This window comes from Rhinoraja longicauda, chromosome 30 (genome assembly GCF_053455715.1).
Source record: "Rhinoraja longicauda isolate Sanriku21f chromosome 30, sRhiLon1.1, whole genome shotgun sequence".
Taxonomy (NCBI): Eukaryota; Metazoa; Chordata; class Chondrichthyes; order Rajiformes; family Arhynchobatidae; genus Rhinoraja; species Rhinoraja longicauda.
The window spans coordinates 22,475,336-22,489,864 of record NC_135982.1 but is presented as its reverse complement, the minus strand read 5'-3'; the positions used below and the strand labels follow the sequence as shown (position 1 = coordinate 22,489,864).

The following is a 14,529-nucleotide window of genomic DNA, read 5'->3' as shown; positions in this document are numbered from 1 at the left end:
GCTGAATGTTTTACCCCGCACTGACCTATGATATCCTTTACCTGAAGTGTGTTATGCTGACACTGGGATCCTTGAGTGGATAGTATTTTGCAGTCATGAACAGAAAACAGTTCAAATTTATTTTGAGTGACAATGTTAACATAAAATAATTAAGATAATCTAAATTCTGTGCATCTCGTATTTTTGTTGTCAGTAAATATTTTTGGGAAAGCAACTTATTCTGCTGATTTGGTCGCAGAAAGTTACTGAAAATAACACACCATTGACCAAAAAGTGATCACTTATAAATATGAAGGAGATGTAATTTCAAATGACCAAGACTAAACCAATTCAAAAGATGTTGAAATCTTTGGGTAAGAGGAATAGGGTAATGGATGACTAGTTTGACTTCTGGTGACATAATAAACCACGAGAGCTTTGAATTTGCTGACAACTACTTATTGTTCTTTATAATATATGGTCTGCTGAGAAGATTTTTTCCCCTCATTTTAACCATGATAGAGTGGAGATGCTGAACAAAGAGGTGCAGCAATTTAGAGAAAAAGGTACACATCTATCATGAGATGCTTAAGACTTGCATATTTTTCACGGTGTTGTAATGTAGAAACAATTTTATCATGTTGCCAGGAAATATTCTTCACATGGTAATCAATATCTTGGAGTGGATTACAAGATGGTAATTTAATGGAGGGATTCAATAATTGTTTGTAATGGAATCTGAACCATGAGATTAAATTGCTACATCAAACTGCGCTTAATGGCAAGGGTGGTAAAACCATCATATACCTCAACCATATGGGCTGGAGGTCCCTGGTTTAATTCATAGCCTTGTGAGTTTGCTGATGTCAGCTGTAGTATAATGTGGTGTGCTGAAATTGGTTTCTGAGCCCCAACCTTGGGGCTAGGAAATTTGAAATTATTTCTGATTCTGGCTTTTATGCATTGAATCTTGCTAATGAGCATATGTGGAGAATGGTGGAGATGAATTTGGGCTGACTGTGCTTACTGTAGTTGGATAGTGCTAATATTTATCATCTAAACTCGGGCATGAAAAATGGCCTTTTGATCTTGTATCAATGGGATTATGTCCCAGAAATAAGATAATAAGTTTTAAAGGGAAGATAAATAGTTTCTATATTCAATTGGGAGAACTTTGCAATGCCCTAAAACATTATAATATTCACCAAGTTTTTTGATATTGTATAGATGGTAATATGGGGCAGCTTCATAATGTGTCACAAGCATTCCAATGAGGGATTAAGTTTCCAGTAATGTAATTAACATCATGGGTTATATTTTAATTGATTAATTGATTACTGGCAAACTCGAGAACACACATGTTTTACAATGAAATGCCAAATTAATGGACTGATGCTCAAATGTGCAGAATAACACTGAGGCTCTGTTAGTGAAGGTAAATCTGAAGTACGCAGTAATTTAAAAATACTAGAATTCTCGAGGGGATTGTTGCCGATGTTGGTATAATCATTGGGGACTCATTTATTACCAACTGCTTTTGAGCAGAATTTTAAATTTGTTGAAAAGCTTTTAATTTCTCTAAAGACATCAGATTACACAACCTCTAAGTTAAATGCCGATTATAATATTGGGAATTGAGAAAGCCAACAATTTCCATTCGTCTAGCTCCTTTGATTTATCAAAAATGTTCCAAAATATTTTTGCAGAAGTTATCAAAGCAAACCATGATGCAAAACACCATATTCAAGTTCCAGTTTATTTTCATATGCACGAGTACAGTGAGGCAGAGGTACAATGAAAAAGCTTGCTTTCACCAAAATTGTAGGCACATAGACTCGGACAAGCATACAAAAGAGAATTATACATAAATTATATATAAATTATACATATTCTACACACACAATTTGAAAAGAAAGAAAACTGGAAAAAAAAATCAAGTCCATAGTAGTGCAAGAGGTGAGAATTTGGCCCAGTTGATGCAAATGCTTGGTGATAGATGTTGCCTCCTCGAGGCAGCGCTTTGCAGATGTTTCCATTAGAGGGCAGTGTCTGTGATGGACCAGGCTGAGTCCATCACTCATTGCAACTTCTTGTGTTCCTGTGCATTGGAACTGCCACAGTAGGCCATGAGGCAACCTGTCAGCATACTTTCTACAGCATGGTTACAAAGAACTGCAGATTCTGGTTTACAAAAAAAAGTCACAGTGCTCGAGTAACTCAGCTGGTCAGGCAGCTTCACTGGAGAACATGGATAGGTGACTTTTCAGGTCAGGACCCTTTTTCAGACTGCTGAAAGAAATCTGAAGGGTGCTGACCTGAAACGTCACCTATCCATGTTCTCCACAGATGATGCCTAGCCCACTGAGTTACGACAGAACTTTGTGTCTTTCTGCAGTACATTTGTAAAAGTGAAGAGATAATGGGTAGATGATAACAAATATAGTCAAGAAGATGGGTATCAAGTTGTGTTTCAGGAGAGGTGGAGAAAATTTTGATGCCTTGGCAGTTGCAGGATGCAGTTGCTAATGGTAGATCAGCAAAAGGTGAGATTAGAGGAGCACAGATATTTTGGAGGCCAAGAGACAGTAAGAGGTTATAGCAATAGGTGGGGTAAGTTCACTAAGGGATTTTGAAAATAAAAGAGATTTTAAATTGTGATGTTGCATAACTGGGAACCAATTGGCACAGAGAGAGGAGTGAACTGACCATAGTATAGTCCAAGGACAGCAGAGTTTTGGAAGGCTTATAGCTTATAAAGAATAGAATACAGGAGGTCAGCTAGGAATGTATTTGATCATCCAAATTTTTGTCGTAGATTGTGAGCAGCTAGGGCCACAGCAGCAACTGTACATTATACTACTGCTCATTGACTCTGAAACCAAAAGGCCTGTCTGTTAACCAAGCCTCAATATACATTTATGTGTTACCCACCCTCCTATGTACTCTACTTTTGTTTAATAACTTCACGTGCGGCATCTTTATCAAACATTATCTGAAAGCTAAATGTACAACAGCTACTTTCTTCCTTACCTATTCTGCTACTTGCAACCTTAAAAACCACAACAGATTCAACAAACATAATTTCTTTTTCATTATTTAATGTTTACTCTGCTGAATCCTACAATTGACTACAAAGTGCCCTGTATCACTTCCTTAGTAATAGGTTCCAATCTTTTCAATGAAGCTTATGTCAAGCTGACATCCGGAGATGAGTCTGAACAAAGGTCTTGATCCAAACCATCACCTATCCATGTTCTTCAGAAATGCTGCCTGACCCACTGAGTTACTCCAGGACATTGTGTCAATAGACAATAGACTTTAGACAATAGGTGCAGGAGTAGGCCATTCAGCCCTTCGAGCCAGCACCGCCATTCACTGTGATCATGGCTGATCATCCACAATCAGTATCCCGTTCCTGCCTTCTCCCCATATTCCTTGACTCTGCTTTCTTTGAGAGCTCTATCTAACTCTCTCTTGAAAGCATCCAGAGAATTGGCCTCCACTGCCTTCTGAGGCTGAGAATTCCATAGATTCACAACTCTCTGAGTGAAAAGGTTTTTCCTCATCTCCGTTCTAAATGGCCTACCCCTTATTCTTAAACTGTGGCCCCTGGTTCTGGACTCCCCCAACATCGGGAACATGTTTCCTGCCTCTAGCGTGTCCAATCCCTTAATAATCTTATATGTTTCAGTAAGATCCCCTCTCATCCTTCTAAATTCCAGTGTATACAAGCCCAGTCGCTCCAGTCTTTCAACATATGACAGTCCCGCCATCCCGGGAATTAACCTTGTGAACCTAAGCTGCACTCCCTCAATAGCAAGAATGTCCTTCCTCAAATTTGGAGACCAAAACTGCACTCAATAGTCCAGGTGTGGTCTCACTAGGGCCCTGAACAACTGCAGAAGGACTTCTTTGGTCCTATACTCAACTCCTCTTGTTATGAAGGCCAACATGCCATCTTCACTGCCTGCTGTACCTACATGCTTACTTTCAGTGACTGATGAACAAGGATACCCAGATCTCGTTGTTCTTCCCCTTTTCCTAACTTGACACCATTCAGATCATAATCTGCCTTCCTGTTCTTGCCACCAAAGTGGATACCCTCACATTTATACTTTTGTGCAAACCAGCATCTGTTGTTCATTGTTTCTGCATCGAGTTCCCTGTTTTCTCACTTTCTCTGCCTTTAAATATGAGGTTATTTTTGCTACTTCCAATTTGTACGATGATTTTGAGAATCTATAAAATCTTGGAAATGGGAAGCTACTGCATCTACTACTCGTATTGCTGTGAGGCAGAGAAATCCAGTATTTGAGCCCAATGATGATGGTGACAGCAATAACTTACTTCAGGATTATATGGGGCTTGGAAGCTAACTTGCAAGTAGTGGGTGGCATGCCATTACCAGCAGCTCCTTTCTTGTATCTACTGTCCGTATCCATCTTTGTTTTCGTTGTTTTCAATCTTTTCCTCAGTTGGCATGACTTAATTTAAACACTGGAAATTTTTCAAAATTTTCAGCACTTTCAAAATGTTAGAATGCCGGTTTCCTGATGCTTTGCAAAACAGCACAAGATTTTTTTGGTGACAAGAAAAAAAGTTGGATTGTTCTTTTGAAACACCAATGCAAATGATTTCTTAAAAGCCCACCAATGCAAGATTGAATCTGTAAATGAAACCTCTAGTTTTCTATTGTTACGCATTGTAATTGATGTTTTGCATATTCTTTTGCAAGTGCCATTTTTGGTTTGTCGTTCAGAATATTGTAATTATTACTTGCTTGCTGTCAAAGTTATAATATTTTGTTATATTTATTTAAATCTGAAAAGGAATATGGATTATGAAAAGAAAATGAGCATGTTTATTGCCTTATGTTCTACAACATAAAGCTGGAGTCTTGATTAGATTTTTTGGTTTGTCTTGATTTAATTGGTTGCCCTGCTGTTGTTAAGGTACTGTCAATTGACCTTCATGACCTTAGCATTAAGTAGTTATAAAGTAACAATGTACATATTTATGAATATTATCCAGTGATAGCTACTTCTAATATGCTGAGGGATGTCATTTGAGGACAGAAACCAGTTTGTCGATGACCCTGGTGTTTAAATTGGCTGCTGAGATGCTCAATCATGACTTGTCTACTTGAATTAGGTTGAGGAAGGAATGGATTTATATGATGTTGACATAACACATTCAGAAGGGACAAAAAAAGAATTTTGTTTAAAACTGTTCTCTTTTCATTCATAAACTCTTTTTAAACGATTGAAGATAAAGCACTACAAACCTACAGAAAATGAATATACTTGAAAAACATTTTCTTCAATAAGATAAACAACTGAATATTTTTACTTCTAATGAGGTGAACTGATATCAAAGGCAACATTTTTGGTCAAATGTGGTTTGTAAGTAAGGAATATCCCAATGCTTTTTATATGTATGTTAAAAATAAAGGGTGGTCCAGGGAGAACGTAGAACTGCTCAAAGATAAAGGAGGGAATCTATGCTTGGAGTCGGAGGATGTAGGTGAGGTACTAAATGAGTACTTTGCATCCGTTACCAAGGAGAATGACTTGGAGGACAGTGAGGTCAGTGTTGAGACTACAAAAATGCTATGACAGTTTGAGATCAAGAAGGAGGTGGTGCAGAGACTTTTGAAGAATATTATGGTGGGTAAGTCCCCAGGGCCTGATGGGACCTCTCTCAGGCTATTGAGGGAGACAAGAGAGGAGAATGTAGGGGCCTTGATGAGAATCTTTGTTACTTCTCTAGCCAAAGGTGAGGTCCCGGAGGACTGGAGAGTGGCCAATGTTGTTCCTTTGTTTAAGACAGGAAGTAGAGAGAATCCAGGGAACTATTGGCCCGTGAGCCTCGCGTCAGTGGTAGAGAAACTATTGGAGAGAGTTCTTCGAGATCGGATTTACTCCCATTTGGAAGAGAATGGGCTAATTAGGGATAGCTAGTGTGGCTTTCTACGCGGTTGGTCAGGTCTCACTAACATTGAGGTTTTTTTTGAGGAGGTGACGAAGGAGATTGGTAAAGGTGGGTGGTGGATGTTATATACATGCATTTCAATGACTTTGATAAGGTCCCTCATGGTAGACTTGACTCGACAGTTAATGGTAAGACCCTTAACAGCATTGATGTGCCAAGGGATATTGGAGTCCAAGTTCATAGCTCACTAAAGGTGGCAGCACAAATAGATCGGGTGACAAAGAAGGATATGGTATGCTTACCTTCACTGCTCTGGGCATTGAGTACAAGAGTCCGGAAGTCACGATGCAGCTCTATAGGACTTTGATTATAGGACTCAATAGGACTCCACAGACTCCTCTGTCAAGTTTCTCAAGTTTGCGGGTGATGCAACCCTGATTGGACTGATCCAGGATGGGGATGAATCTGCCTACAGACAGGAAGTGACCCAGTTGGCATCCTGGTGCCATCGCAACAACCTGGAGCTCAATGCTCTTAAGCCAGTTGAACTGATTATTGACTTTAGGAGAGCTCCCCCTCCCCTCCCCCCACTCACCATCAACAACACCACAGTCACATCTGTGGAGTCACTTAAGTTCCTTGGAACCATCATCTCCAAGGACCTTAAATGGGGGGGGCGACCATTGACTCCACAGTCAAAAAGGCCCAACAGAGGATGTACTTCCTGCGGCAGCTGAGGAAACACAATCTGCCACAGGCAGTGATGGTCCAATTCTATACTGCCATCGTTGAGTCCGTCCTCGCCTTCTCCATCATGGTCTGGTTTGGCTCAGCCACCAAGCACAACATCCGGAGGCTGCAACAAATCGTTTGATCAGCTGCGAAGGTTGTTGGCTGCAACCTTCCCCCCATTGTCGAACTGTACACTGCAAGGGCCAGGAAGGGAGCAGGCAAGATCATCTCTGACCCCTCTCACCCTGGCCACAAACTCTTTGAAGCACTTCCTTCTGGAAGGCGACTCCAAAGCAGCTACAGCCAGACATAAAAACAGCTTTTTACCGCAAGTAGTAGCTCTACCCAATAACCAAAAGTCTGTAGTCTCTTTTTGCCCTGGTTTATTTCACTCATGTTTAAAACCGAAATGATGTATTCTTAATGCTTTAATGCTTTATGCTTATTCTTAATTGTTTACTGTATGTTCGTGTTGTTACTTGCGCGCAGAGGCACCAAGGCACGTTCCTTGTATGTGTACATACTTGGCCAATAAACTTATTAATTCATTCATTCATTAGGTCGTATTTGTAATATTGCATGCACTTCTGGTCGTCCCATTACACAAAAAATATATAAGCTTTGGAGAGGGTGCAGAGGAGGTTTACCAGAATGTTGCCTGGATTAGATGGTTTCAGCTACAGGGTTGGATATACTTGGATTGTTTTCTCTGGAGCATTGGAGGTAGAAGAGAGGCTTGATAAAAGTATATAAAGTTATGCGAGGCATAGATAGGGTAGACATTTAGAACCGTTTTCCCAGGGTGGAAATGTCCAATGCTCGATGGCATAGCTCTGAGGTGAGAGGGGGATAGTTTAATTGAGATGAGCGGGGTGTTTTTTTTTTCATACAGAAGTGGGTGGGGGCCTTGAACATGTTGCCTGGGGTTGTGGTGGTGATGAATACGGTAGTGGCGTGTAGGAGGCTTTTGGACAGATACATGGAAATGCAGGGAATAAAGGGATAAGGATCATGTGCAGGCAGATGAGATCAGTTCACTTAGGCATCATGTTCGGTACAAATATTGTGGGCCGAACGGCTCATTCTGTGCTGTAGTTCTATGTTCTAAGTCTCGATCCTTTAGCTGACGTTGCAGCTTTTATTGGGGGTTGTGGCCCACGATTTGGGGAGCTAATTAATAGATAGTTGCATGTTATCAGTTTGTGTTGTTGCAGCAGTCCTGGCAAGTTGCTGCATGCTTTTTGCAGGCATGTGAATTTTCCACATTTCTCCGGATTTCCGCGTTTTTAAAATCCATTTTCTGCGTTTTTTGCATGGTTTCCGCATTTTTGACTTTGCCAAATAAACGGAGAAATCGGATCCAAAAGAAAAAGAAATAAACGACTTGTACTGAACACTAGGGTTCCGCTAGAGGTCGCAAGGGGTTCCGCAAGACACCCCCCTCCCGCGCGCCCTGGAGGTTTCCCCCGAAATGTGGCACCGTGGCTGGGCAGGGCAGCCAATCTCGACCTCATCGGGACTTCCACGGCCGATCGGTGGGTTGATTTTGCAACCTGCGGCCGGGGCTCTGGAACTCCAGCCCAGTTGGAGCCAGCAAATCTATCCCCATAGCCGACTTCCTTTTCCTGCTGGATAAACCAGCAAAGCTCTGGAACCAAGAGTGCCAGAGAATCAGTGGTGGAACTGTAATGAATAAATATTAAATTTAAGTGCAAGATTATATAACTAAATTAATTAAGACAGGGTTAAAATATAAAACACAGCAGAAAGCCAATTACCACCTTTTTGGGCTGATTATCAATTAATGTGCGAATTTACTTCAAAATGTTATTAGTGTACAGTGACATATTCACATTATTTTGTAATGTCTGTTTTTACTTTGTAATGCACTAAGAGGCTTGAAACTGGTAATTTTGTGTGTAAATTTTTGACCCCCGTTGTACGCCTTGCGCAAGCACTCGGATCTTTTCCTCTCTTTTTTTGACCTCGCTCATCTGCCTGATTTTGTAGTTGATGTACATTGCAATAACAGTGTGCCAGTGATCAAGAGAAAATGTTCAGGTTACATGAAGCAAATTTGCTGCTTGGTCTTGTGTGGTGACGTGTGAGTTTTTGGAGCTGCACTCTTACTGATAAGTAGTGAATATTTTTGACTTGTTGCTTTATAAATGATGGCAAGGTTTTGGGGAGGTAGGAAGTAACTCGCAGGATATGCAGCCTCTTACTTTGTCTTGTAGCTACATGTGGCTGGTTCAATTCAGTTTCTAATCAGTTCTGACACAAGGAAATTGACAGTGAGGTATTTGGCAATGTTAATGCTTGTGAATGGCAAAGAGTGGTGGTTAACATTTGCTGATCTTGTGCTTGTGTGGTATGTTGCTGATTATTGGGAATGGAATTTAATACAGAGAAATGTGAGATGTTGCATTTTGGGAAGTCCAACATGGGCATGGCCAATACAGTGAATGGTAGGGCTCTGGGGGGTGTTGTAGAGCAGAGGGATCTAGGAGTGCAGGTGCATGGTTCCCTGAAGGTAGATAGGGTGGTCAAAAAGGCTTTTGGCACATTGGCCTTCATCAGTCAGAGTACTGAATATTGAAGTTGGGAGGTCATGTTGCAGTTGTATAATATGTTGGCGAGACCGCATTTAGAGTATTGTGTTCAGTTCTGGGCATCATGTTATAAGAAAGATGTTGTCGAGCTGGAAAGGATACAGAGATTTACGAGGATGTTGCCAGGACTGGAGGGTCTGAGCCATAGGGAGAGGTTGAGTAGCCTAGGACTCTATTCCTTGGAGCGCATGAAAATGAGGGGTGATCTTGTAGAGGTGTATAAAATCATGAGAGGAATAGATTAGGTAGATGCATAAGAGTCTCTTGCCCAGAGTAGGTGAAACAAGGACCAGAGGACATAGGTTTATGGTGAAGGGGAAAAGATTCAATAGGAATCTGAGGGGCAACATTTTCACACAAAGGGTGGTGAGCGTATGGAACAAGCTGCCAGAGGAGGTAGATGAGGTAGGGACTATCCCAACATTTAAGAAACAGTTAAACAGGTACATGGATAGGACAGGTTTGGAGGGATATGGCTCCATCGCAGGCAGGTGAAACTAGTGTAGCTGGGACATGTTGGCCGGTGTGGGCAAGTTGGGCCGAAGGACCTGTTTCCACATTGTATCACTCTATGACTCTTATCATATCAGCCCAATCTAGAATAATGTCAGAGGGTGGTGAATCTGTGGAATTCTTTGCCACAGAAGGCTGTGGAGGCCAAGTCAGTGGATATTTTTAAGGCAGAGATAGATAGATTATTGATTAATACAGGTGTCAGAGGATTTGGGGAGAAGGCAGTTGAATGTGGTTAGGAGGGAGAGATAGATCAGTCATGATTGAATGGCGGAGTAGACTTGATGGGCTGAATGAGCTAATTCTACTCCTTTCATTTATGAGCTTATGCCAAGTTATTTTATTTGTATGCTTGTTTTTATTGCTTAGCCAGACGATGTGAAGTGCTCTTGGTTATGCCAGGATTCTGTTCTTGAGAACTGTTTGGAAATGCTGCCATAAAGTGAGTTCACACACGGCAGAAGATGCTTACAGAGGTGGTTGTTGCTTTGGAATAGATTGTCCAGGAGAGCATTTAAAATTTCACTTTGCCATTCTTAATAATAAAGGTAATATCAACAAATTTAGCCTGAACCTATCTCAGGCTAATAATCTTTTGCAAAATTTTGCTGTGGATGAGGTTTTAAATGCTGTTGAAGATTTTAAAAAGGATACTGCTGCTGGTACAGACAACGTGTCTCGAGATAAAATTTGCACAATGGACATCAATGTGTTGAGTAGAAGTGTATTCTTCCTGGATTCGATGTAGCAAAATCCCAACTTGCGTCAATGATATATGTCTGCAACCTGGCAGCAGCTGGCAAATCCATCCAGCCAATCTCCCAACCACTCGTTCATACCTACAGGTTGTGCATAAATTGGGCATTCATAAACTGAGGATGACCTATACTTTGTTGCCCTGTATTCAATGTTGATGTGAAATGTGGTTGCCAATTCTTGCAGTTTTGATAGTCGGCAATGGGTGAACAGTTAATGTTTTTGGCAAGAAGAGTATAAATAAAAAGGAATGTGAGGTTATCCTCTTTGGAAGGAAGAATGGAAAGGAAATTATTCAAATGCGGTGAGACTACAAAAGTTTGCAGTACAAAGATATCTAGGTATTTAAATACCTGAAACACAAAAACATTAGCATGCAAGAATAACAGTAATATAGAATGTTGGCCTTCATAGCAAGGTTCATAGAATTTAAAAGTGGAGAAGTTTAATGCAACTTGGGAGAGTGTATCTGGAGTGTACTCCCCAAGTGTACAGTTTGGAGCCGTGTTTTAGCCAATATATTCTTGCATTGAAAATAGTGCAAAGAAATTACACTTGGTAGATTTCTGGCTGAAGGGGTTAACATATGAAGATAAGTTTATTGAGGTGCCCATATCTGGAACAGGGAAGATCGTGAGGTGATCTTATTGAAACACAAATCTCCATGGAGGATTGATAAGTTGGATGCTGAGAAATGTTTTCTCTGGTGTGGATATCTAGAACTGGCGGCCATAGCTTCAGGAAAGGGGGTTGACCATTTCAGGTGGCGATGAGAAGCATTTGTTGTATCAGACATGTGAATCTTTGGAATTCTGTACCCCAGAAAGCAGTATAGTCAATGTCGTTGAATATATTCAAGATGGTGACTGATAGATATTTAAACTGAAAGGGAGTCAAGGACGGTGGGAGAAAGCAGGAATGCCATTATGAGGCTAAGATTAGATCAGCCCGTAATGTGATTCAAGACGGAGCAGATTCACAGGTGAACTAGCCAACTCCTGCACTTGTTTCTTGTGTGACATTAACAACAAGCTTCTTGATTGATTGATAATTGGTGTTATTTTGCTTAATTTGCAGATGATCATGGAAACAGCAATGGCAGTCATGTGAAAATATTCTTGCCCAAGAAATTACTCGAATGTCTACCGAAATGTTCTGCTTTACCAAAGGAAAGACACCGCTGGAATACAAATGAGGTAAAGTGTTTGTTTCCACTGATTCCACGAGATTGTAAGTGGTCTTATAAGTTTCACATGGTGTCTGGTTAGCTGGAGATTTTGTATTGGGTTCTATATTTATTTGCGGCTGTTGGAATGGGTGCCAGTTGAAAAGGAAGATAGCTCGTTCTCACTTAAAAAAAGAAATAATTGGAGTAATTGATTTGAACAGGGAAGTTTTGCTGGTTTTCATCTCCTGAGGACCAACACAGTGCTTCCAACTGGAATCTTAAATAATCAAGTTTTGCACATGTATGCATACAATTAAAACTGGAATTGGGTAATTTGTTGTATAGTAGGATTATGATCTTTCATTGTGCATTCTAAAGTATACAAGAGTACTCCTGTATGATGAATAGGTGGTTGTTCATTCTTAACCACTCGCCTATCTGTTGGAACTGTGCAGTGATGATTGTTTTGATTCTGGTTTCTGATAATGCGCTCCAATGTGTCTGTGTGTACAAATTGTGATCTTCAGATTGACTCTTACAGTTGCCTTAATGGCTTTATAAGAGATGTTTCATGAGTGCATTGCCCAATCCTAACATCAAGGTGATGTGATAACATTTCAATCTTCTGCTTTTGCACCTATTTTCTATGTTAGGTATTCTGGGATTGACTCTTAAACTAACTACTTTACTAATCTCTCTACTGGTTTAATATATTCAATGAAACCTTCCAGTGGAAGTGATGTCTGTTTTCACATGCAAATACTTTCATTTGATAAGTGTCAAGTAATAACTTCTGAGGATAATCTGGTTTTATTGATGTTTTAATGCATTTATGGTAGAAAATGTGGAACGGACAGCTGAACTTCCAATTTTGATTGTAGTAATCAATGGTGATAAAGTTAATTCTGTTTTTGTAAAAAGGTCGTCAAATTAAAGTAGTGGTTACATTTACTGCAATCTGTTACAAAGATTACATTTTTTTTGATTTATAAAAGCATTTTATCTTTTCCTGATTTCTTAGTATGCTGGTGGTGTTAGAAAAGCTGAGAGTCGTCTTCCTTTTAAAAAAAAAAAGTAACATGCTGTGTGCATTCGGATGGCTGATTGTCAAAGCAGTTCCCGGGATACATCCTGAGATGTGTTCGTAAACCGATTTCTCATCAGAAACTTGTTCTTTATCGACACAACCAAGTTGTGTTGTCCTGCAGCCACTTGCTGTGATTTCATTTTATTGAATATCGGCCTAACATTACCCATATTTCAGCGATTGGAATTTATTAATTCATGAATATCATGAAACAACTATTGTTATGAGCATAAAGAATGCTTTGAAAAAAAGGATGGGAAAAATTTGTGTGAAGTTAAATTTCCTTAGTCATACCTGTTGTTAATATGTATGCTGAAAGGTTGATATTTGAAATTGCAGCTGACTAGTTGTAGCCTGGATTGGTGGTGGTGACTGACATTTAATCAATAGTATAAATATATCAGAATAAAATTTTGCAAAATTAATATGCGTTTCCCCTCAATTTATATGGATTCTAATCTGCGTCACGTTCTATCTTTTTTTTTGTACAATTGTATTGCCGTTTTCATAATACAGTTGGATTGAAATACAAACTGCAAAATAAAAGACTTGAGATTATCAATGTCAACTACAGGACATAAACATGTCAATTAGCACAATTAAGCAAGGTTACAGATATAGATTTAACCAATGGCAATTATCTGACTGACAGTCAGATGTCTTATGACAAAGCGTGACCAAGTTAAGAGCTAATTTTGAAAAGTATAGCAAGGTATAGAAATAGTTCTATTATCTTGGGCTAACTGCTTTTAATAGATTAACGTGCCCCAAGGTATTTCATGAGCAGCTCACATTGGCCCAAATGGCTATAATTGAAGAGGTTCTGAAATGAGAGGGAAAGATTACCAGAGATTTGGCTTGGTCATCTGAAAGCATGGCTTTCATCGGTGGGTGAAGGATGTTGGGGACTGCAAGAAGCCAGATATGGCAGCACCTGGAGTATACTGATGATTGTGTTGTTGGGGCAGAGGTCAAAACCATGAAGGGATTTAAACAAGAGGCTGAGATTTTAAAAAATGTAAACTTTTGGAAGCAGGAACCTAATGATTTTCAAATTGTCATCTTTTACCCAATTCTGTTGTATGGCATGTGATTTTTCACCTTTTTGCAATGAGAGTATTGAGACAAGGAGGAAGAAGGAATCTCTGTCTTTCATAAGGTTGCATGAATCCACCCACTCATTTGGCCAATGTCAGGAGAATGGGCGTATGAGATAGGCAGGTGCTGGGTGCTTGTCCTTTTCTCCCTTACACATAGATTATGTGTAATATTATAGATTATATTGCTTGTCACTTCTCCTTTTCGCTCTTACACACAGATTTTGTTGCCTTATCAAATGAATAACTTGGGGAATCAAGCTTTAGGAATCCAAAAGAGGACTCCCATCAGTTGTAGCTGTATTCATACTGAAAAGATAAGAGTTATCTTTATATGAGAGTGTTATTCTGTGTGTGAGAGTGTTATAACATGAGAGTGTTATTCTGGAAAAGTTATTTGTAGTTAAAAATACTGGCTGACCTTCTGCATGGAAGGTCCTTCTGCAAGATTATTATGACCGTACATTAAGTCACGTGACCAAAGCACATTAATGGATCTATCAATAGTTCTCAATTTCTCTCTTACTCTGGTTAATTCCTGACTATGAATATTATCTTATTAGAGCTGATATATGCAGGCATTCTGATGTTTATTTACAAATAAACACAAAACCTAGCAGTTGTGATTTTAAAATTCTAACCCAAAGATTTTTA

At 39.7% G+C, this 14,529-nt stretch overlaps 1 protein-coding gene across 6 annotated transcripts in view; it reads left to right on the top strand.

Moving 5' to 3' along the window:
• Positions 1–14,529, top strand: part of LOC144608148 (calmodulin-binding transcription activator 1-like) — an 863,868-nt gene that overhangs the window by 19,677 nt on the left and 829,662 nt on the right. For all 6 annotated transcript variants that reach the window (XM_078425569.1, XM_078425567.1, XM_078425568.1 and 3 more), the window contains exon 2: positions 11,601–11,719. In XM_078425569.1, the coding sequence (XP_078281695.1) occupies positions 11,601–11,719 (119 nt within the window). The remainder of the gene's footprint in view (positions 1–11,600; positions 11,720–14,529) is intronic.